Source organism: Rhineura floridana, chromosome 9 (assembly GCF_030035675.1).
Source record: "Rhineura floridana isolate rRhiFlo1 chromosome 9, rRhiFlo1.hap2, whole genome shotgun sequence".
Lineage (NCBI taxonomy): Eukaryota > Metazoa > Chordata > Lepidosauria > Squamata > Rhineuridae > Rhineura > Rhineura floridana.
Window position 1 is genome coordinate 114,851,926 of NC_084488.1, and position 24,630 is coordinate 114,876,555.

The 24,630-nt window shown below is 43.1% G+C and overlaps 3 protein-coding genes across 3 annotated transcripts; all 3 read right to left on the reverse strand.

The window, feature by feature from the left end:
- Positions 1-259: 259 nt before the first annotated feature.
- On the reverse strand, positions 260-3,073 carry LOC133363849 (ferritin heavy chain A-like). Its single transcript, XM_061583428.1, has 4 exons — positions 2,865-3,073; positions 1,271-1,417; positions 1,033-1,158; positions 260-474 (listed from the first exon to the last, which is right to left on the reverse strand). The coding sequence occupies exons 1-4, from the start codon at positions 2,964-2,966 to the stop codon at positions 319-321; spliced, it is 531 nt and encodes a 176-aa protein (XP_061439412.1). The 5' UTR covers positions 2,967-3,073; the 3' UTR covers positions 260-318.
- Positions 3,074-8,813: 5,740 nt separating this feature from the next.
- On the reverse strand, positions 8,814-11,015 carry LOC133363848 (ferritin heavy chain A-like). Its single transcript, XM_061583426.1, has 4 exons — positions 10,784-11,015; positions 9,897-10,043; positions 9,643-9,768; positions 8,814-9,037 (listed from the first exon to the last, which is right to left on the reverse strand). Exons 1-4 carry the CDS (start codon positions 10,883-10,885, stop codon positions 8,882-8,884), a joined length of 531 nt encoding a protein of 176 aa, XP_061439410.1. The 5' UTR covers positions 10,886-11,015; the 3' UTR covers positions 8,814-8,881.
- A 403-nt stretch (positions 11,016-11,418) lies between these two features.
- LOC133363850 (ferritin heavy chain A-like) lies at positions 11,419-24,138 on the reverse strand. The gene is made up of 4 exons (XM_061583429.1): positions 24,106-24,138; positions 18,774-18,887; positions 18,194-18,299; positions 11,419-12,378 (listed from the first exon to the last, which is right to left on the reverse strand). Exons 1-4 carry the CDS (start codon positions 24,115-24,117, stop codon positions 12,371-12,373), a joined length of 240 nt encoding a protein of 79 aa, XP_061439413.1. The 5' UTR covers positions 24,118-24,138; the 3' UTR covers positions 11,419-12,370.
- Positions 24,139-24,630: the final 492 nt, after the last annotated feature.

Consider the following 24,630-nt stretch of genomic DNA (forward strand, 5'->3'; position numbering starts at 1 on the left):
TTAAGCCTGTAGGCAAGATGCTACTGCGTCAAAACACAGAGCATGCAGCTATCATGAATCACAATTGAGAGTCCCCTTTGCCATCCTTCACAATTTGGATAAATATTCTTTTAGAGGGGACCCAGAACGTGTTCATACCTGCTACATGGAAGCAGTGTAGATGGCTCTCTCTATGTATACATAGCGGCTTGTTGGTTCCCCCCTCCCCCGTAATCCAGCAACATCTTCAGATCTTTTCTCAGAGCACCACACACACCCCTTTTGCATTTATGCCAATAATTTATTTCTTTTGTATGTTACAAAGTTTCAGGGCGCTACTCAGCTGCTCTCCCCCAAGGTGAGCTTGTCAAAGAGGTACTCCCCCATGCCATTCTGGGGCACTCCCAGGCGTCTCAGGTTGGTGAGGTGGTCTCCCAGTTGCTTGATGGCTTTCACCTGCTCCTCCAGGTATTCAGACTCCAGGAAGTCACACAGCTGAAGGATCAAAGACAAGCACTGGTCACTTGCACAGATTAATTGCAAGGCTGAAGACAGGAATGAGGAACCTGCAGCCTTCCAGATGCAATTAGACTTCAACTCATCCAACAACATCTGGTCATCATCCAACAAAATCTGGATGATCACAAGTCCCTCACCCCTGGTTTAAAGCATGCATTTGTGTACAGCTTGTTTAAGCACCAATTCATAAAGGGGAACAAGGCATATGGCATTCACCTCTTTTAGACTCTTTGTCTAAAGAGTCACTAGTGGTATAAAGCCATGGAAAGGCTACACTCTTGCAGCTTTTAAGTGCCATGGAGACAGGCAAGATATGCAAGACATTGTTCTTTCAAATGGAATAATAAAACCTTGTACATAGAATTGGGGATCTTTTTCTTCCTTTACAGCTAGCTCCTCATCCAAATGGAGTTCTCTCTCCTGCAAGTCTGTAGTATTAGCCATTGTCACAGCTGACTACACCACATTCAGCCTCCTAAGCTTCCTAAACATAGGAAAGCCTTCTGGATAAATATAGTATTATTGAACACTCACATGGGGGTCTCCCTTCTCTGTTGCCAGCTTGTGCAGATCCAGCAAGGCCTGGTTCACCTTCTTCTCCAGCTCCAGGGCACTCTGCAGGGCAGCCAGGCTGTTGCCCCACTCATCCTGCTCTGGCCTCTATTGCAAGAGATACAAGGATTAGACATACGTGATAATGCATGTACAAGCAGCATCAGGACCCAATATAGTCTTCTCTTATGCACAGTACAGCCTTTTCCTTTTCACCCACCTTGACGTCCTGCAGTATGATGCGCCCCCCACGCTTGTTCTGGTATTTCAGGAACTTCTCTGCATGTCCCTTCTCTTCGTGGGACTGCTCCTTCAAGAACTTGGCCACATGGCTCAGGGCAACGTCATCACGGTCAAAGTGGTAGGCCTGCAAGAGGGAAAGGTACTACATGTATAACCCAACTTTCTTTCAAAGAACTTCCACTGGCATATGGTTGCCTGGTTTATTCTGCTGTTTCAAATGAAGTTCTGCAAGAAGCTTCTAATGCTGTGGTGGGGAAAGCTGTGGCTATAAGTAATGTTGAACTCTGTTCCGTTCCAGCAACCATACCCAATGGTTAGGGATGGTGGTCCAGGAATATCTGAAAAGCCACAGGTTCCTCACCCCTCCTTGCTAGAGACAATTATGCCACATAGGGGCCCTACTTGCAGTCAAGGCCCTCATACCCACTCTGTGGATGAAAAAACTTAGGAGCACTGCCCTGTGACAAGACATCTGTTGAAGAGTAGGGGTGGAGTTCAGTACTGGCCATACTCAGAGTAGACCCACTGAAGATGATGAGCCCAGGTTACCTGGGCTCATGTTTCAGTAGGTCCAACTAGGACTTGGTTGAATGCAACCCTAGAAAATGACACTTTCCTTGATTCCCCCACCTATGCAACTGTGGTGTTACAGGAGTTTCACTATACATCAGTTTTGGTTAAGCGAGATACCCTTGACTTCTACCTGTTACAGGGGTGGAGTCTCCTTTTTGAGGCCTAGGGCCTCATTTCTTTCAGGGGCACCTTCCGAGGGCTACATGCAGGCAGTAGGCAAGGCTACAGGCAGAAGCGGGCAGAGGCATACATGTAAATGTTACTTTTGTACAGTGGGCTAGTTTTGCCACATGCATTCTATTCCCCATTCAGGAAATCGTTACCAGAGTGCAAAAGCACATTCTAGCTAAACAAGAATACTCAAGAAGGATATGAAGGCCAAGGGAAAGGTATGACCTAGAGAGAAACAATGTAGTTGGGGAGAGTCACAAGGGCCGGGCCTCTCTAGGCATGGGGGCCACATTTGGCCCCCGGGCCTAAGGATCACAGAATGCACAAATGACAGTTAGGCATTAACAGCATGATACCAACAGAGTCAGCAGTAGGGAGTGTGTCTGTAAGAGGACTTGACTCACTCAGCCTTGTTAGTAATTACTTGCAGACTACAATGATGGAAAAACATAAGTGCCCACTGTTTCCTAATGCTACATGTAGCTTCACACTGTCTATACACACGTAACATAGGTCATTAAATTGCTGTGAAGGTAAGGTCTCCCATTTAAGAAATCAGTTGAAAGTAGATAGGAAGATAATTTAAAGGGAAACCGTCTAGCCAATGTAGCAGAAGAATGAATTAGCAGCAGCAGAGATCATTTGAGTGACCTTAGAAGGCTAGAAAAATATCCTATTAAGTATCCTTGAAAACAAGTCTCATTGAGCTCAATGCATGCTAACAATAATAACAGGCATACACAGGATCAGATCAAAACAGAAGCTACTTACAAGGGGAAAGATCATCAAAGAGAACTCTTAACAGCAAGAGATAACAAAAAACTTACCATAGACAAATAGACATAACTAGCATGTAGCTCTAGGTTCACCATTTGATTCACTGCAGCTTCACAATCAGCATGAAAGTTCTGGCACACCTGAGATACCATCTTTGCTTTGCAGCAAGCACCACTCACAAACAGCAAATAAGACCACAAGTGATGCTCAATGACTCCTGTAGAGGAGCTCAGTTGCCACGTGTTATATTTATACCATTTAGACTTATACCAAGCCAGTATGTGATTAGCAGCAGTACTACCCAATAAAAATTCTTTTCCAATTGCCTTTGTGGGTGGGCTAATGACTCAGCAGGATGGGGTTTGCTGGGGCAAAGCTAGCAGCTGTGAGAAACAAGAGCTCTGTCTTATCTAATAGCCTTTTATTCTGAAAGAGACACGTCTTATTCACTGGGGTCTAACCATGAAAAGAGCCCTGGTGGATCTGGCCAAAGGCACATCTAGTTCAGTGTCCAGTTCTTGCAGTTACCTATGGGAAGCCGAAAAGTAGGACCTGAGTGCAACAACTTGTGATTTCCAGCAATTAGTATCCAGAGGCATGTTGCCTCCAATAGTTGAGGTAGAACATAGCCATTGTGGTTAGCATACCTCAATAGTCTTATTCTCCATGGATTTGTCTAGTTGTCCTTTAAAGCCATCCAAGTTGGTGGCCACCACTACTTCTTGTGGGGACCAATTCCATGGTTTAACTATGTGCTGTGTTGTGAAGAAGTACTTTCTTTGGTGTGTCCTGAGTCTTCCAACATTCAGCTTCATTGGATGGTACTGGTAGATGATTTTTCAAGATTTTGTCATGTTTTTCTGTTAAAGCATAAAAGTGAAGCTGAGCAGAAGCTGAAACTGTTCATTAAGAGAATCAAAACTCAACACTTGGTCACGGTGGGGGCTTTACGCTCAGACCAAGGTGGGGAATTTACGAGCAAAGCATTGAGTGACTTTCTGGAGAGTAAGGGAATAAACCAGAATTTCACTGCTCCACACAGCCCGTTTTCCAATGGAACTGCTGAGAGAAAAAATAGGGTGCTTGGGGAAGCAATGAGAGCCATGCTGCTGGATTGCAGTTTAGGGAATTCTTTCTGGGCAGAGGCAATTCTTTATGCGAATTACATTCACAACAGGGTGTTACATAGTGCTATTGGAATGTCTCCTTATGAGAAACTTACTGGCAGAAAGCCTAGAATACAACACATTCAAAAATTCGGGGCAAGGTGCTGGATCCACATTCCACAGGGAAAAAGGAGGGGCAAGCTTGCACCCAGAGCACAGCAAGGTTTTGTTTTGGGATTTCAGAATGCATATTTCAGAGTTTGGTGTCCAGAAACACAACAGTTAATTCTGAGCAGAAGCATTAAAGTCTCAGAAAAGCCTTGGGATCAAAGGGAGACAGTCCTTCTTACAGGAACAAATGACACACAAACACGAACACAATTTAAGCCAGATGTTGACATTAAAGTGGAAGGTACACAAATACCTCTCAGAGATGCTTTGAATGAGCTCATTTCTGGAAAACGCAGATCAAAGAAACGAAAAGCTGAGGAAATGGAAGCTCCTGCGCAGGTTGTGCCAAGCACAAGCACAAATGGAGGGGCAGAGAGAGTCGAGGCTCTGGTTCCTTTAAGACGCTCCACAAGAGCGAATTTAGGCAAACCGCCTGACAGATTTACTGTGGGATTAATAACAAGTCCTGGAATGAATAAAGTTGTAGACATGGATCCTGAGACACTTTATTTGACATGTGTTGAACCAAAGTTTGAGTGAATAAAGTTTTGAACTGTACTGAGATGTAAGTTTGAACTGTACTGAACTGAAAATGCAATGTACTGAAATGTATTGCAAGATGTATTGTAGAAATGTGTTATTGTTGTAATGGATTTACAGACCTGATGAAAAAGGGGGGCTGTTGGCATTAGGCCGTACTGCCTAAGGAAGTTTTCATCAGGTCTGGAAAGTTACAAGCATGTGTTTTGAGAAGCAGTCTTATCTGCCATGTCTGGCCTGAGAGAGCAGACTTGAAGGTCAGACAGGTTGTCATAGTAACGGGAGATAACAGCTGGGAAAGTTGTAACAGAGTCTATGTGAGTTGTTGTTCTTCTGAATTATGCCTCTGAGCTGAGAGGCTGTCTCTTGTGTTCATCTATGGAGAGAGATGTACCAGAAGGGGGGGTGACTGAAGAATCTCTACATGTATTTACTCTTAAGCCTCTGGCCTTAATGTCTTAATAAAGACTCTTAACATGCTCTGAAGACGTTTTCTTGCTCAACTTAACTCCAACGTAATGTATGCTGTTTCACACAACAACACACAAGCCAACAGGTTGACCTGTAGCAGTAATGGTAGTATACTGCAGTAGTGAGAAACCTCAGGCCTGGGGCCACGTGTGGCCCTCCAGACCTCTCTGTTGAGCCCTTGGAACTATCCTAAGGCCACACCCTTTACTAGCCTTCCTTCATGCCCTCCTGGATGCTTTTGCCTGGCTGGATGCAGCACTCAAGATGAGGCCTAACCAATGCTGAATAGAGGGGAACCAATACTTCATGTGATTTGGAAACTATACTTGCATTAATGCAGCCTAAAATAGCATTTGCCTTTTTTTGCAGCGTATATTACACTGTTCAGCTTGTGATCAACAACAATCCCAAGATCCTTCTCGCATGCAGCATTGCTGAGCCAAGTATCTCCTATCTTATAGCCATGCATTTGGCTTCTTTTTTCTAGGTGTAGAACTTTGCATTTATCCCTGTTAAATTTAATTCTGTTGTTTTCAGCCCAATGCTCCAGCCTATCAAGTTCCCTTTGAATGTTGTTTCCATCTTCCAGGGTATCATCTGCAAATTTGATAAGCCTTCCCTGCACCTCCTCAACCAAGCCATTAATAAAAATGTTAAAGAGCACTGGGCCCAGGACCGAGCCCTGTGGTACCCCACTCGTTACTTCTGCCCAGTTTGAGAAGGAACCATTGATAAGCACTATTTGAGTACGATTCTGTAGCCAACTGTGGATCCACCTGGTAGTTGTTCCATTCAGCCCACATTTAGTTAGTTTGCTAATCAGAATATCATGGGGCACTTTGTCAAAAGCTTTGCTGAAGTCACCCTGAGGTCTCTGGGAGGAACATGAAAGCAATCAGGAAGTCTGGCCCTGTTGGACTTCCATTTTGTGCTCAGCCCTTCAACTCATAGGATGGCTTTGGAAAAGTTACTATATCTCAGACAGATCCACCTCACAGGTTTGTTGTAAAGGTCAACGAGAATCGCCTGCACATATGCCACTTGTCAGATATATAAAGGAAGGTTAAAATGCAAGGTTGCTTGATCCTCTGATCGCTTCTTCTGTTTCCCCATGGCCCGGAGATTCTGTTGGCCTTTACTACGGACTGAACTTTTAGTGTAGCATGCTTGGAGTAGAGGCTCATCAGAAATCATTCTTCCCTTTTTAGACATCTCCTTAAAATGCTGTTATTTAGACAGACCTTTGCAATATGAATTTCTTTTTCCCAGCAAGTATTTGTTTTATTGGTATTTACTACTACTACTACTACTACTACTACTACTACTACCCCCCCCATCCTTCGGCCTGAGGTTTTTAAGGCTTTAAAAACAATTTAAAACAACTTGTATCACTTTGCTGTATTTTTATGAAAGTGCAGTTTAGAAATAGTTACATAAATACCCTGTCTCAACCAGCATATATACACAACAAATCCTGTGGGATTTTAGCCAGGTTGCAGAGAATCAAAAGGGTATAGAGAATAATTGCATTGGATAGGGAAGGAAACATTTTGTGAAGAGATAGGGTACACAATGTGTGCATGTGTGTGCGCACGCACGTGAAAGAGTTATTCTAAGCAGGGTTGCCAACTTTTGTGAATGACAGAGTGCTTGTGGATCAGTACGATAGACAGAAATCCTGCCAATGACCCTTTCCTATCATGGAGATGCACTGATGGGAAAAGCATCACCTGTTGAATTCCTGTTCTTGACACAGCTTTTTTTAAACAGCCAGAAGTTAAAGTCAGAAAGAAAACATAGTGTGAGGTGGTTCAAGCTCATGCTTTTCTTTGACATACCCTGTTATAGTGTTAAAATAATTACAGAATAATAAAGTAAAATGATAAAATAAACAAAAATAATTAAAGTAAAGCAGAGTAGCAAGGTAATAATAAAAATATAAGTAAAAGTTAGCAATAAAGATGGATGGATAATCATTCCATTACGCCCATTCCAATGCTGTAACATTTGTTCTGAGTTTTAAGTGCAGTCTTTAAGCTGAACCTCAGATGAATTGCCAAGGAAACACCCATTTGATCAAAGCGGGATGTCATTCTTGCAAATTACTGTCTGTATCTCTGGGTAGATCCGATTCTCTGGAGGGAATCATTTTTTTTTAATCTCACTTCAGAGACATAACCTGACATTGACAACATTTCCTCAAATTTAATTTCCATGCTAGAAATTAGACAACTTATTCATGGCATGGTGTCTCTTCCTTCTCCTCAGTTGTAGGGTAAGCAATTACATGGTTAGCATGACACTGACCTTATCGACCCAGGGTGGTATTCAGTGCTAGTCCTGCTCACCCACGGTGACATGGGACATGGCTAATTTAGGTTCGTTAATCTCAGTGGATCACCTCCAAGTAGGAACACAGGAAGCTGCCTTATACTGAGTCAAACCACCTTGCTCAGTACTGTCTACACTGACCGGCAGCAGCCCTCCATGGTTGCAGGCAGGGAGCCCTACCTGGAGATGCCAGGGAATGAACCTTCTGCATGCACAGCAGATGCTCTCCCACTGAGCTATGGCCCTTCCCAAGGGCTTAGCTGAATACAACCCCAAGACACCATTAAGTGGGGACCTATATTCATCTTGTCTCTCCCTGTGGCAGTACCTAATGACCAAAGGTAGGCACAAAGGCCTTGGCTGTCAGGTAGGCAGTCCTAGCCTCCAAAGTCTACTCTCTTCTGGCTCTTGCACATGACACACAGATACGGTATGAAACTATCACCACACGCCAGAGGGGGGCAGGGAAAGGAAAACAGCAGCATCCTTTGGAGAGCCTTCTAAAGAGCAGTGAGAGGGAATCTTTGGTCCTCCAGATTTTGTTGGATTACAACTCCCATCATCCTTGACCACTAGCCACATTGGCTACGGCTGATGGGAGCTGGAGTCCAATGACATGCACAAGGAGCCATGCTGGCTACCCATGCTGTTAAAGGGTATAGGAAATGTTTTGCTAGTAGAGATTGAGCAGGCACCTTGTCTTAACCTTTAAATGCCTGCTGAAAACCTTTCTATGGCATCAAGCTTATGTTGGCAATTAACACAAGCTCTTTCTGTGTTAGCCGATTTATTAAATTTTTACGTGATTTTTATTGTACGTATGTATGATTGTTGAAAATGCTTTGATTTTTTTATGAATATGCAAGACCTATCATTTGGGATAAGCAGCTGTCCTTTGAATTGCATGGGCTGCTCTGTCATCAGAAACAGAGGCGGGCCGCTGCTGCTCAAAGAGGCTGTCAAGAGGAAGCAGAATCCTGCCCTACCCATGGCCTTCTAGTGCAGTGGTTATGTTCACATGGGCCTCGAAGGTAGCCTTAGACTTCTTCTTTTGAAGCATGGGGGTCACCACTATGATAGAAGCCACTGATAAAATCCCATCCTGCATGATTTTGGACCAATCTCATCCAAGGCAGCAGCTTTAGTTTATCCCACAGACCATATAGAGTGGTCTTTACTAAACCTGGTGCCCTCCAGCTGTTTTGCATTGCAACACCCATCATGTGCTGTAGTCCAGAACAGATGGAGGGCACCAGCTTCAGTGAAGGCAGCTATAGAGTAATGGTGAGTGCAAGTGCTTTACCTCCTCCTGCATTCATCTCCCACCACCCCAGAGCCATTTAACCAAGCTGAACAATATTAGAGCACCACACATTTAAGTTTTCTTGCAAGTATCTGGGTTTATTATTTTTTGTAGACACACTGTTCACAAGGTTTCAGACTGGAGCTCAGCTGCTTGTCTTCAAGGTGAGCTTGTCAAAGAGGTACTCTCCCATGCCATTGTGGGGCACGCCCAAGCGCCTCAGATTGGTGAGGTGGTCTCCAAGCTGCTTGATAGCCTTCACCTGCTCCTCCAGGTATTCAGATTCCAGGAAGTCACACAGCTGAGGAATCAAAGACATACATTACTACATTACACTGCAAAGTCTGTAAGTATCTAATTTAAAGACTTGGGTCATAGTCTATTATTCATAGCGTCCCCATGTCTTGAAGTAGCATATCTATAGTAGAAACATATTAATGGCCATAACAAATACTGGGAACTGTCATCTGGTCAGGAGGATCTCAGCTCCATCTCATCAGAACTAGAGTTTCCAGGGAAAACTGCATTCCTACAAATCCAGTCCAACACTGTGGCCTAGATATGGCCTCTGACAATACCCACTAAAGTTGGTTGAATGGAAACATGATTATATGCCAAACCTTTAGCTTAATGTGTGGGGGAACCCTGAACACTTCCTGCATTCATATTTTTCATGCCATGAAGGTGTACAAGATTTACACATCCCTGGTTTTACAGCTTCAGATATAAGACGTGCACCTTGAATGGGGTTGATAGGGAGGGTTTTGCCTTCAAAACAAATGCTTACTTTACAAAACAAGGATGGCTGAGCAAACACTGTTCTCTATCACCCCTCAATACAGTCAGAAGGCCCAGGAAGACAAGGGCAGCTTCTGAATACTGTAGCATTTCTTAATGAAGACTCACATGAGGGTCTCCTTTCCCTGTTGCTAGCTTGTGCAGATCCAGCAGGGCTTGGTTCAGGTTCTTCTCCAGCTCCAGGGCAGCCTGCAGGGCATCCAGGCTGCTCTCCCACTCATCCTGCTCTGGCTTCTGTGCAAGGAACCCAATATGCATAGAGGCATTAGTGTGCACATACACGTTGAAGAGTCACCTCTAAGAAACATCCAGTCTTAAGATGTTATGAAACAGACTGACAGGTCTCCATGCCACTCACTCACCTTGACATCCTGCAGCATGATGCGCCCCCCACGCTTGTTCTGGTATTTCAGGAACTTCTCTGCATGCTTCCTCTCTTCCTGGGACTGCTCTTTCAAGAACTTGGCCAAGTGGCTCAGGGCAACATCATCACGGTCAAAGTGGTAGGCCTGGAAGGGGAAAAAATGTTTGGATCAAGGTGATGTCTGTCTAGCAAATTTCCTTCCCCAAAGGGCTGAACTATGATTACAGGTGCTGTTATTCCTATTAACATTGCAAGGACTACACCTTCTAGATTTCAGGAGAATAGTTTTTTTAAGGGTCACATCCTCTCCTGAACACCTTTCCAGACATCACATGCCAGTGGAAGATGAAGCTAAGGGCAAGAAGTGTGCAAACCAATGGGTACAACTTTTATATTTGTGGAGTAGGCTACATTCCAGCCATACAAGAGCCTGAGATTTCTGCACCCGCACATGTTACAAGTGAAGGGCACGTTCCTGGGAAAGGCACAAAGCAGGGCCAGTGAGGGGTGCGATTTGGGGAGAACTTCAAGGACCACATTCAACCCTGGTCTTAGGCTCTTCAGTTATGCCAGAGATAGTTACTGTCCCTGGTCACACAGGGAAACTAGTCTGCAGAGATCCAGTACCAAGGCTCCTTGTAAAGCCTTTCAGATAGTTACATGTTAGAACTAGGTAAGGAAGGAGAACAAAAGTAATAGCTTCTCATAGAGGCATACATTGTAGGTAACAGTCTCAACATTTCAATATATCAGCACAGGGACAAGGATAGTCACTTAGCAAAGTTTGGTATCGCCTCAGTAGCAGCAACACAACATTTCATAGCAAATAAGCATTTTACATGTACAACTGACCAGAATTCATTCTAGCAAAACCAAACAACTTACCATGGACAAATAAACATAGCTAGCATGAAGTTCCAAGTTCACCATGCGGTTCACAGCAGCCTCACACTCAGCATGGAAGTTCTGACGCACTTGAGAAGCCATTTCTACTAACTTAAGAAAACCAGACTGTTGCAACCTGACAACAACAAAACTATAGCTGCAGGAAAGTATAAGGCCCAGGTGGTATCAATACAGGTCAAAGGCAGGTAAATATGTGATCAGCAGTAGCACCCACCAATGGAAATTCTCTTCCTTATCAACCCACCTACCAGCTTTGTGGGTGGGAGGATGACTCAGCAAATGTCGTTTACTGGCCCCAAAGAGCAGCTGATGGGAATAAGGGCTCAGTATCACCACAGAGCAAGGGTATCCAATGTGGTGCCCTCTAGATAATGTTTAACTCTTAACTCCCATATCCCTGAGTATTGGCCAGCTGGAGTACTGGAGCGGATGGGAACTAAGAACATAAGAGCTTGGTGGATCAGGCCAACAGCCCATCTAATCTAGCATTCTGTTATCACAGTGGCCAACCAGATGCCAGTGAGGAGCCTACAAACAGAACATGAATGCAACAGCACTCCCCCCCCCTGGTTCTGTATTTCAGCAAGTGGCAGTCATTGGAATTCTGCCTCTGACTGTGGGGGTTGAACACACCCATCATTACTAATTGTTGATGAACTTGTGTCCAACAACTTCTTGAGGGCACCATGTTGCCTACCCCTGTCTTAAGAGTATCTTCTGTGCCTATTTTATGCCTTTTATTTTTAATGAGGCACTTTGTGTTAATTGCCTTCCTCACTGGCAAACCAAACATGCCTGTTTTTCTCACACAGAGGCATTTTAAAGAAGAGGGTGTGGAATGCCATTGTCAAGCATTGTGAGGGCATTTCCTAGTACCCATTCCTCAGAAGGGAATGAGAACTTGCTGATGGGTTTGTTGGCACAATAAGGAATACTTGAAATGGATTCCTGCATTGAGCCGAGGGTTGGACTTGAAGGCCTTATAGCCCCTTCCAATTTGGCTATTCTATGAAATGGTTGACTGGCTGGATGTTGGCGGGTAGTGTGGTGTAATAGCTAGACCATTGCACATCAACAGAGGAGGCTGGCTTCCAATCTCTGTTCATATCCCATGTAGCCCAGCCAGGGCAAGTCACTAGCCCTCAGCTCATCCTTATAGCAAGCGGGTATAACTGTAGTCAAGACCAGCTCTCTCAGCCCTGCCAAGTCCCAGGAGAGGTGGGAGTGCTTACTTTTCAACAAACCAAATGTCAAGTCTGCTTAGAAAACTGGAAGCACAGCAGGATCAAAGAGCACTCTGCATATGCTGTTTTATCTGCAGGACTGGCCTTGCTGCTTGAGGCAATTCAGTATAATTTCTGCCTGTCTGACAAAAACTGTTAACCTTTTTTGGGGGCAACATTCCCATTCATTCATCTCCCCCTCCAAGTTGTCTATGAGCCTGTTCATCAGGTAGCTGTCCCCCAGAGCATTCTGGGCACGCCCAGGTGCTTCAGATTAGTGAGGGTGGTCTTCCATGTGCTTCATGGCCTTCATCTGCTCCTTAAGGTATTCAGGCTCAGAATGTCACACAGCTGAGGAGAAAGTAATGATCCGTGTAACTTGACATCAGTTTTTCAGTACAGAAGCAGACTAGGGTTGCCAGGCTAAGGGTCTGAAACTGATCCTGTCTCTTAAGGAGAAGAGAAAGTCCGCCAGTTCTTGCAACACTAATGGGAAAAACCACAATGTGGAATTTTCCCTTCCCCCTGCACAACTTTTCAAGATACAGAAGACCTCTTCGTTGCCAGGCCCAGCCTCCAAGAGGTCTTATATATCTTTAAAAGTTGTGCAGGGGGAAGGGAGAATTTCACCTTGTGGTTTTTCCCATTACTGTTGCAAGAACTGGCTGACTTTCTCTTCTCCTAAAGATACAGGATCAGTCTCAGGCCCTGAACCTGGCAACCCTAAAGCAGACACTGGGTTACCCTGTTGATAGGAAACCTGCTCATTTTGGCTGGGCTGATGATGGTTGTAGTCCAGAACATCTGGAGGAACAGATGTTGCCTACCTTTGATGTAGTTTTGGTGCATATCAATCAAGGAAATGTTTGCAAAGATGGACAAGAACCCAGCATTAATCCCTTTGATCCTTTGAGAGAGACAGGGATGTTCAGCTACACATTTGTAACAGCAAAGGGGTGGACAAGTTGCTTAACACTTGAATCGGCCAACTATATGTAGAGTTGCCAACATTTCAACTAGCCTCTGTAGCTGTGGCTCTAGTAGGAGTCAAGCTTTCCAGGGCATGGTGAGAACATTTAGTTATCACCCCACCATGGAAAGTTTCACCTATTTATTAAATTTATATCCCGCTCCTACTCCCAGCAGGAACCCAGGGCAGCAATCCTAGGCATCCAAGAAGGCTGCAGAGTGCTGGAGAAATGCTGACCTGCTGTGGTCTTCAGAGTCACCGAGAGATCAGCCATCTCAATAACAAACGATTAGTTTATTAACAGCAATAAGATAGGCAATATCCGTCAGTTTCAGTTTCTCATTTTTCTAATCTTAAATTCTGATTCTAGATCAGTTTGCAATCTCCTCCCGAAAAAGTCATCATGAAAATTCATCAACGTTATAGTGCAATTTTCCCTTAATAAGCACATTATGTATGCAGTTTTGCCTAATCTGTATATATTTGCAAAGCAGTTTCCCTGAATATAATTTTATTTATTAAATTTATGTCCCACCCTTCCTCCCCAAAGGTGGTCAGGGTGGCAAACAAAAACACTAAAAGCACTCTAAAACATCTTAAAAACCAAAAGGCTTTAAAATGTCTTAAAACAAAACATCTCCAAAAACATATTAAAACAAAACATCTTCAACAATGCGTTTTGGTATGTTGTTTTCACAAATTACACATTTTTACATGTATTTTTGTATATATTACTTGGAGAACTGCATTGCAAAATTTGGGTAAGTGCAAATTTTGAAGGATTGCTGTGTATTGGCTCTCATATTGCTCCAGAAAGTGTGAATTTGGTAGGTTTGCCTCCAAATGCAAACTGAATCAAATTTCTCCCCCCACCCCTAAAAGCAATACTACTTTATATAAATGGTGCAAGCTGTTTAGGGACTCTAGCTGAAAAGCAGGCTGCAGTTCTAATAAATTAAATGACGAAGATTCACTGTGCACGTCTAGAGATTTTTCTACACGCTCACTGCATCTGGTTGGCCTAATATAGTTAAACTAGTCAGTGACAACTCGGGATGGGAGAGAAGTTCGATTCATTTCTCATTGAAAGCTGAACTGATCAAGTTTGCACTTTCCAAAACAATACGAGGACTAAAACACAGCCATCCTTCGAAATTTGCGCTTATCCAAATTTTGCAATGCCGTTCTCCAGCCAATGTTTAGAAAAATGCAACTATTAAGGGGAAGTGTGCATACAAATGAATATATTAGTGAAATTAACATACAAACTGCATTATATTTGGAGAAATTGCTTGCAAAAATATGTACATTAGTTAAAACTGCATACAAATGTGTGTGTGTCAGGATAAATTTGCACGAAAATGCTGAAGAATTTTCGTGAGGATTAATTTTTTTAAAAATTGCAAACTGCTGCAGAAATGCAGAGAGCAAAATTTAAGATTGGAAAAATGAGAAACAGAGAACTGAGTTTGATAGATCCTTCTATCCCTAGTGACATCTCAGTTCTCAGTCACCTCTACCAGGGTGGAGAAAATAATTTCCGTTCACATTTTAATAAAAACTCTATTGATTTACACTTCTTGAACCAAAGATGCAGGCATTATTTGAAATTCACACTTTTCTGAAATTTGTGATGCAGTTCACCAACAAAAATAATGTATGCAAAAGTGTGTATATTAGAAGAAAGTATGCATTAAAAGTCTAAATTTGTGAACATAACATTAATTATATTAGGGGGAAAGACCCGTGAAAATGCATATATTAGGCAAAAGTGTGTGTACATAAGGAAAATGCACACAAAATTTCATGTGGAATTTTTTAAAAAGAAAATTCACAAACTGATGCAGAAATGATGTGAACTGACCTCAAAATTGAAATATATATATATACCTGAAACTGACATCCTATCTCCACATTTGCACCTTCTCATTTGTATCATATCTTTCTACCATCGTGGGATTCAAGGTGACATACATTAGGTTCCCAAGCAGTCACCTAGATCAGGGGTTCCCAAACTGTGGCCTGTGGACCCCTGGTCCACGAGATTCATTCAGGTGGTCTGTGGCATGTCCACACTGATTTTTAATTGTATCTGTAATGCTTCTTTTATTTCTTATATTTATTTTATTTCATGACAGTTTGAATCCTATGGAATGCAAATTGTAACACAACAAAATACAATACAAAATTATACACTGTCTAGTACAATGCATTACGATTGCTACAACAGGTAGGAAAATCATTAAGTGGTTCACCAAGACCATCAGTAATGTTCAAGTGATCTGTGGGGAGAAATATGTTTGGGAGCCACTGATATAGATGGGCAAATTCAGGCCTGCATGCCTTCAAGAAGCCTGGGACTGTGCTAGTTACAAACTCCCCGATGCCTTAGTCTTCCCCACCTACCACCACCATCACAACCACACATGTAGGAGGATTAAATATGATCTGTTTCTAGTAGAACACTCTGTTCGTGATGAGATGCCATGTGGTGCAACAGCTGGAATATTGGATGAGACCTAGAGCGACTTCAAATCCCAACACAGCCATGAAACTCACAGCATGACCTTAAAGGTAGTGGTGCAGTTAGCTAGTTTTAGACTCTGGACTTTAATGATCTCCCAGGGCCCCCTTCTCTGGAGATGGCAATGCGTATTGCCCCCAAACGATAGCACTCTTCAAGTACATGAAAGGTTGTCACACAGAGGAGGGCCAGGATCTCTTCTCAATCATCCCAGAGTGCAAGACACAGAATAATGGGCTCAAGTTGCAGGAAGTCAGATTTCAACTGGACATCAGGAAAAACGTCCTAACTGTTAGAGCCATACGACAATGAAACCAATTACTTAGGGAGGTGGTGGGCTCGCCAACACTAGAGACATGCAAGAGGCAGCCTGACAACCATCTGTCGAGAATGCTTTGATTTAGATTCCTGCATTGAGCAGGGGGTTGGACTTGATGGCATTGTAGGCCCCTTCCAACTCTACTATTCTGTGATACTTTGAAAATGCTATAAGCTAGCCCAGCCACGCTTGGGGGCCTCTTCTGCTCATCTACTGAGTGTGGGACCCTGTACATCTGCTCTGAAGTCCTACCTTGGTGGCACCACTGCACTGCACTCTCTCAGTCTAGAGTACCCCCCAGGGTTGTTGTGATAACAGAGGAAAAGAATAGAAGTGACCTACGTCCATCACCTTGAGTGTGCAGGAGGAAATGGCAAGATAAAGCATAGCTCTATTCTGACTGGAGAAAGACTCCTGTAAAAATGAAAGATTTCCTGTTTTTAAAATGCCACATCTGGAAATAACTCCATTTAGCCAATTTGCACCAACCCATCCAGTTGCACATGGCCTGGCTGCAGAATATGATTTATTGATTCACACAGCAGGGCATGTTCATCCCACACATATTTAATGGGTAGTGTCCAACTGAGATCAGAGATACTTTAGCTCCAAGTAAATGCAACTTACCATGGACAAGTGCACATAGCTAGTGGGCAAAGCCTCTTTGCAGCAGTGGAAATCCCACCCTGCTACAGACACGGCTATCATAGCAGGGCCCTAACTGTGATTTCCCTATAGACTATTCTTTGAAAGTTACAGCCCGCAAGGGTGACAGGCCTCTCAAAAGTGAATGTGAAGGTTGCATCAGTCATAACTCTCATGGAGGATAAGGCTGTCAGTGTCTACTAGCCACAATGGCTATGATTTTATTTATTTATTTATTATTTGATTTATATCCCACCCTTCCTCCCAGCAAGAGCCCAGGGTGGCAAATAAAAACACTGGCTGCCCATTTGCTACCGAGCCAAGTTCAAGGTTCTAGTTTTGGTGTACAAAGCCCTGTACAGCTCAGGACCAGGATACCTGAAAGACCGTCTTACCCCTTATATACCCAGTCGATCACTGCACTCTGCAGGTGAGGGCCTCCTGCAGATACCATCTTATTAATTATTTATTATTTATTTATTTATTTATTTTATTACATTTTTAAACCGCCCTATAGCAATAAGCTCCCAGGGCAGTGTACAAAAAGATAAAAACAGATTAAAATCCAATCAGGAGGTTTGTTCTGCACAATTTAGGAGACAGACATTTAGTGTGGAGGCACCTACCCTGTGGAATTCCCTCCCCTTAAATATTAGGCAGGTGCCATCTCTGCTATCTTTTCGGCACCTTTTGAAGACTTTCCCCTTTCAACAAGCCTTTTAGGTTGAGACCCATCCCAGTCCGCGTCTGTGTTCGAATTGCTTAATATGTTGTTAAATAATGTTTTTAACCCTTTTTTAAAGTTGTTGTTTTTAAATGTTTTTAACGTTGTTTTGTTTTAATGTATTTTAAGATCTGTTTTTATGATGTTTTACAGCGTTTTTAGCGCTTTGTTTGCCGCCCTTGGCTCCTGCTGGGAGGAAGGGCGGGATACAAATTAAACAATAAATAATTTTTAAAAAGCACTAAAAACACTTTAAGACACCATGAAAACAGACTTTAAAATACATTAAAACAAAACATCTTCAAAAACCTTCTTTAAAAAAAGCTTTGAAGATATCTTAAAAAAGAAAAAAGGTTAAAAACATATTGTTTTTTTAAAAAAAGGTTTAAAAATGTATTAAAAAGCAATTCCAACACAGACACAGACTGGGATAAAGTCTCAACTTAAAAGGCTTGTTGAAAGAAGGCTTGTTCTGCCTCCATAGTTGGAGGCGGTATGCTCCTGAATAGAATAGTAGAATTGGAAGGGGCCTATAAGATCATCAAGTCCAACCCCCTGCTCAATGCAGGAATACTAGTTACTGGAAACCACAGGAGAGGAGAGTACTCTTTGCACTCAGGTCCTGATTGTGAGTTTCACGTGAGCAACTGGTTAGCCACTGTGAGAGGACTAGATGGGCCATTGGCCTGCTTCAGCAAGCTCTTCTTATGTTTTTATGTATGTGAGGCTCTCCAAGGGAAAATCAGACAGGATGTTTCCACCGGGCAACAGCCCAGCAGTATTTTCCTCAGTACATCCCTATCCCCTGAGAGCAGTTTAGCAACATTTCTACATCCCTTATGAAAGCATCAGGTAATACGCTGAATGTTTAGGGCATTTTATCCCCCCCCCCAAAAAAAATACATACATGCTACACAAGGTTTGAGGGTGGCATTCAGCTGCTCTCCCCCAAGGTGAGCTTGTCAAAGAGGTACTCCGCCATACCATTCTGGGGCGCTCCCAGGTGCTTTAGGTTGGTGATGTGGTCTCCCAGCGCCTTGACAACCTTCACTTGCTTCTCCAAATATTCAGATTCCACAAAGTCGCGCCGCTGAGGAGTCAAAAACACACATCGCTAGACTGCACACATTTATTGCATTGCCAGGCTTGAGCTAGCCTTTTATAGCATCCATTGAAGTTTATAAAGACAAGCAAGAAACATATGATTACTCTGCTTGAAAGGAGATGGCATTATCAGTGGCTGTGGTTTTGGACTTAACTGATGATTAAATGCTACAGCATGTCAGCACATCTACATACCTAATACTTAAAAGATTTAAAAAATGCAGCCTAATCGAGTCTCACAGGATGCACATATCACAGCTTTACCTTCCACAATACAAACACGGCTCCTTGAAAGATGATTTTTGAAGCTAGCAATTAAATTCTGAAGAAGAAACATTTCCCATCCAAATTAGAATGCTTGATAGGCAACTCTCAGAACTATTGCCAACACATTCAGCTTTCTTGCCATGCTAATATACTAGACTTCTGAGTATAGTAGCATTTCTTAATGAAGACTCACATGAAGGTCTTCCTTTCCTGTTTCTAGATTGTGATCAGGATCCTGCAGGGCCTGGCTGACCTTCTCTGATTGCAGGACTTCTAGGCTGTTACCTCTCTGATCGTCATTTGATTTCTATATAAATTAGATTCAAGATATAAAGATATGATGCATGGGGATTGTGTGTTAAGAGGTACATGAGGTTTGTAGATCGCTTTGTAATCTATTAACCCTCAAACATTTGTTTTCTTCCCAGAGCAATTAATTTGTCTTGAAGTCGTTCAACACAATACAATCCCCACAGTTTTTCTGGTATTCCAGGAACGAATTCCTAGCCTAGTTGTAACAACAGCCATGTTCACACATGCAGTACCTGACTGTTGTTTCAGCTTCCCAGAGGTCCATCAGCACAATTTCATAGCTGAGCCACCACTTGCTGTTCAATAGACACATGCATGCTACATGTTCTGTAGGTCTGTTCTGTTCACAACTACAGATACAGATTGAAGCAGAATTGTTTGGGGATTTTGAGAATTTAGGAACCTCCTTAGAAGCATTGCTACTTTTAGAAGCTATGCCACCAAACCAGTGGCGGCTGGTGCCCTCTAACACTGGTGGCATTGCAATGGGGTCACTGGGGCATGGCCAACATCTGGTTTTCTTCCCATCCTTCTGCACTGAAAGATTCTGTGGATGCTTAAACATTGCAGTTTTACAAATAGAAGCTAAAGAAACTGAGAAGTGCCTTACTTCGGTTTAGAAGGGGTCCACAGAAGACGATAAAATTATCAATAAAACAAAATTATTATATATAAATATAACACAATGGTTAGAGCATTGGACTATGATCTGGATGATCCCCTCTCAGCCATGAACCACCCTAGAAACACTTTTAAACAACTCTCTCCTTCTGCCTACACACGCAACACAGTGGCCACTCTTTTCTTTCAAGCTACATTTGGTTAGATGCAACACATCAATCACCCCCCCCACACACATACATAGCGATCCATTTGGCTCCTGCTTTTCCCTCCCCCACCAACAGTCAGCAAAAGGCGCATCAGGGCAGGGGCAAGGCTTACCCTACACTGCCATCCTCCTCCTCTTCCTTCCCCTCCAACAGTCCATTTTTCCCCTTGCTCCCCATGCAGCAATATACACCCACCCACCTTCTCTGTACAATCAAATACTGAACTTGCACATGTTTTGCTGCTGCTCTCAAAGGCTGCTGCTTTAGCCTGCTGCTTGCAAAAGTGAGGGAAGAGCAATACAAACTCAGAGAGGACCCAATGCAGATTACAAATGCATGCATCTGATTGGCTCAGACTGAAATGCATCGGGGAGGCACTCCATAGTCCTGCCCCAATGCTATGGAACTTCCAATGCATTTCTGAGGGACTCCTCCTGATTGGTTAGGGCTTATTCTATGGGAAATAAAAACAAAATGGAGGTCCTAGAGGTGCTGAGGGGACCTCTGGCCTCCCTAAGCTATTCCTGCTAGAATCTTAACCCTGGAAATGGGGGTGGGACCATAGCAATGATTGTGATTGGCTGTACTAGTGGCGGTAAGGGCAGCAAAGAGGGAATTCTTTGCTGCCTCTGTCGCATCAGCAGAGTGCTGTCCCAGGAGGTTGTTCCAGGTGGTCCGAAGCCTGGTCGGTCCAGTTGCTCAGGAACCCTTGGAACAGTCCAAGGCCTGTGACAAATTGGCAAAGCACTTTGGTGATAAAATCAAGCACCTGAGGAGCTCGATTCCGTGCGCCGTGGATACAGTGAGTGAGCTAGAGTTGGCCAGTTGCAAACCGGTCAAATGCGAACGATTTCGGCCTCTTCCTTCTGAGGATGTGGACAAGGTGCTCTCATCTGTAAAGCCTACCACTTGTCTACTTGATCCTTGCCCGTCGTGGCTCCTTATGAGCTGCAAAGAGAGATTGGGCAAGGGGATCAAGGCAATGGTTAATGCATCCTTGCAAGAGGGTGTTATGCCACTAGCCCTCAAGGAGGCTATTATAAAGCCCATCTTAAAGAAGTCCTCCTTGGATCCCCAAATTTTAAACAACTTTCGCCCAATTTCGAATTTACCATTCTTGGGCAAGGTCATTGAACGAGTGGTGGCAAATCAGTTGCAGACACACTTGGATGAAACAGATTATCTAGATCCATACCAATCGGGTTTCAGGACTGGACATAGAACTGAAACAGCCTTGGTTGCTCTGGTAGATGATATGAGGAGGGCATTGGATAGGGGAGAATTCACCTTCCTTGTCCTCCTGGATCTCTCAGCGGCTTTCGATACCGTTGACCACGGTATCCTTTTAGATCGCCTGGAGAGTTTGGGATTGGGAGGCACGGTTTTACGGTGGTTCCATTCCTTTCTCTCCGATAGGCGTCAACAAGTAGCATTGGGTGATGAGGTTTCAGACCCTTGGCCTCTCAATTGTGGTGTGCCATAGGGTTCTATCCTCTCTCCCATGCTATTTAACATCTATGTAAAGCCGCTGGGAGCGATCATGAGGAGATTTGGGCTGCAGTGCCACCAATATGCAGATGACACTCAGCTCTATCTCTCATTTAAATCTTCACCGGAGAGGGCTGTGGAGACCGTATCCAAGTGCCTGGAATCCGTGAGTGGATGGATGGGCAGGAACAGGCTGAAGTTGAACCCTGATAAGACCGAGGTACTACTTGTGGGAGACAAGGGAGGGTTGGGAGATGTTGACCTGGTGTTTGGCGGGGTGAGGTTGCCCCTACAGGACCGGGTCCGCAGCCTCGGGGTCATTCTTGATTCCAAGCTGTCCATGGAGGCTCAGATTTCGGCCGTGAGCCGGGCAGCTTGGTATCAATTACACCTTATACGTAGGCTGCAACCCTACCTCCCTGTTCAACAACTCCCACTCGTAGTACATGCCCTGGTCACCTCTCGATTGGACTACTGTAATGCGCTCTACGTGGGGTTACCCTTGAAAATGACCCGGAAATTGCAACTTATACAGAATGCAGCAGCGCACTTACTTACCAACAGCCGCCGCCGTGATCACATTACACCGGTGTTATTTGATCTACACTGGCTGCCGGTTGTTTTCCAGGCCCGATTCAAGGTGTTGGTATTAGCCTTTAAAACCCTGTACGGTTTCGGCCCAGTTTACCTGAAAGAGCGCCTCCACCGCCACCAATTATGCCGCCCGACCAGATCAGCCACGCAAGGCCTTCTCTCAATCCCACCAACCAAAACAGCTAGGTTGGTGGGTACTAGAGAGAGGGCTTTCTCTGTGGTGGCCCCCACTCTCTGGAACTCCCTCCCGTTTGATCTTCGACATGCCCCTTCCTTGGATGTATTCCACAAGGCCCTGAAGACATGGCTATTTCAACAGGCCTTTGAGATCCTTGGGATGGGTTAATCTCCATGATTTGTCATCTATTATATGCTGTAAATGTAAATGTTTTATAAATGTATTGATGACTGTCCAGTATTTTATTTATTGAGACTAATGTGACTGCATTTGATACTATTGTATTTTATCCCATTTTAATGTACGTCGCCTAGAGTGGCTATCTGCCAGATAGGCGACACCCAAATTAAATATTATTATTATTATTATTACTATCCAGAGATGATTGGCCTGAACAGAAGATGGACAGAAACAAGTTCAGAGTGTCTCTAAATGTGAGGTACTCTATTGAATATGAATATAAGGAACAGAGAAAGGGCAGTGGGCTATAGGTTTGAGGGTGGTTGGAGTGGGCAGTACCCCACCTGCCCTTAATGGGGGGCCTCCACTACCCCAAAGTGACCATGCAGGTTTATTAGCAGCACAGAAACTACTACATAGTCAGTTTTCTTCTCCCATTCATTCCTGCATAGACAGCTAGCTCTGTCTATCTCTTTTTATTATGAAAAAGAAAAGGAAAAGAAAATGATAAAATACAGCATTTGTCAATTAATATAGAAAAATCATTTGTTTACAATAATGAAATAACTTATATGGGTGTTTATTCTCCTGCTAAATCTGATTCCACATCATAATCTAATGCATACAATGCATACTACACCTCTTCTTTATCAACTTCATTGGCTACCGATTTTATTTCGACACCAGTTTAAAATTTTGGTATTAACTTTCAAGGCCCTACATGGATTAGCACCAATATATCTATCAAACCGTATTCTGGAATTTAAATCTCAGCAACTGACAAGAGTACCCCTCGAACATTCTCTCATCATTCCATCTACGTTTATAAACCGCCGCTCTAATACTAGGAACAAAGCTTTTTCGTGCATAGTTCCCATCTTATGGAATAACCTGCCACCAGAGATCCGATGTTCCTCCTCACTCATGGTCTTTCGCCGTCAGTTAAAAACATTTTTGTTTCTTCAAGCTTTTAAAGTTAACATTTAAATTGTTATAACTACTGTATAATTGATTTTCTTAACTTTATCTTTTAATTGTATATTGATTTGTATTAGACATTGTCTTATTTGTTCGCTGCTCTGAATTCTAAGAACTAGGGCGGGATATAAAATGTTTAAATAAATAAATAAATAATAATGACAACTGACTAATTGTCCATGCATTTGTTTGACCATTGCTCCCCTCTCTTAAGTAATAAGTAAGGTTCAACAAAGTGACAGTATCCCATAGTCTGTTAAACCTATCGAAGATTTTGGGTGGATGAGGACTTTCCAATTTTATTTTATTTTTTGCAATTAATAATGCTGGGAAAGACAGAAGGGAGTAGAAAAAGAGGAAGGCCAAACAAGAGATGGATTGATTGCATAAAGGAAGCCACAGACCTGAACTCACAAGATCTGAACAGGGTGGTTCGTGACAGATGCTCTTGGAGATCAATGATTCATAAGGTAGCCATAAGTCATAGTCGACTTGAAGGCACATAACAACAATCTGTGCTGTAATTAGAAGAGTCATAACTATTTTCACATCTGTTTCTAATACTTTTCCTTTCAAGCAGTTTAACAATATAATACATTGCAGCATAGCTTTTAACAACAATATATGGAACTTGCTTTTATACCAAGTGAGACTATTTACCCATGTAATCTAGGTTTGCCTACTCTTGACCAACAAGGCAGAGGTTTCTCACATTGCCTATTATCTGAACCTTTTATACGTAAATGTCAGGGGTTGAACCTAGAGCTTTCTGCAGGCAAAACATGTGCTCTGCTACTGAGCTACCCATCGAACCAAGCCCAACAATTAGATGAGTTAGCACATACAAAACCAAGTGTTCATCATGTGTCTCCTTATGTGGAGAAGAAGCAAACAGTAAATCTCCCATAGACCAGCAAACACTTCTGACATACAGCCTCACATTCAGCATGGAAGTTCTAGCATACCTGCAAATCCATGTTCACACTTGGAAAAGCCCAGCTACTAAAACCACACAACAACTACAAACTACTCATCTACTCTTACATTAGATCATGGTAATGTGGTATTAATAGAAGAAGGCAAATAAGCAATTCATGGCAGTGCTGCCCAATAGAATCTCCCCCCCCCCACTAATTCACCAATCAGCTTTTTATAAGAAAAGATGACTCAACAGTGTTTCCCCAGAGCAGGGACAGCCAACTTGGTGCCCTCCAGCTGTTGCTGGAATTTGCATCTGTGTTGGAATTGCTTTTTAATGTTCTTAAACTTTCTTTTTTAAAATGTTTTTAATCTTAGAAAATGTTCTGAAAGCTTTTTTAAGAAATGTTTTTAAGATGTTTTTGTTCTAATGTGTTTTAAAGGTTGTTTTATGATGTTTTAAAGTTTTTAGTGCTTTTGTTTGCTGTCCTGGGCTCCTGCCAGGAGGAAGGCCGGAATATCAATCAGTCAATCAATGACTCCCATCTGCCCCAATCAGCATGGTCAGGGAT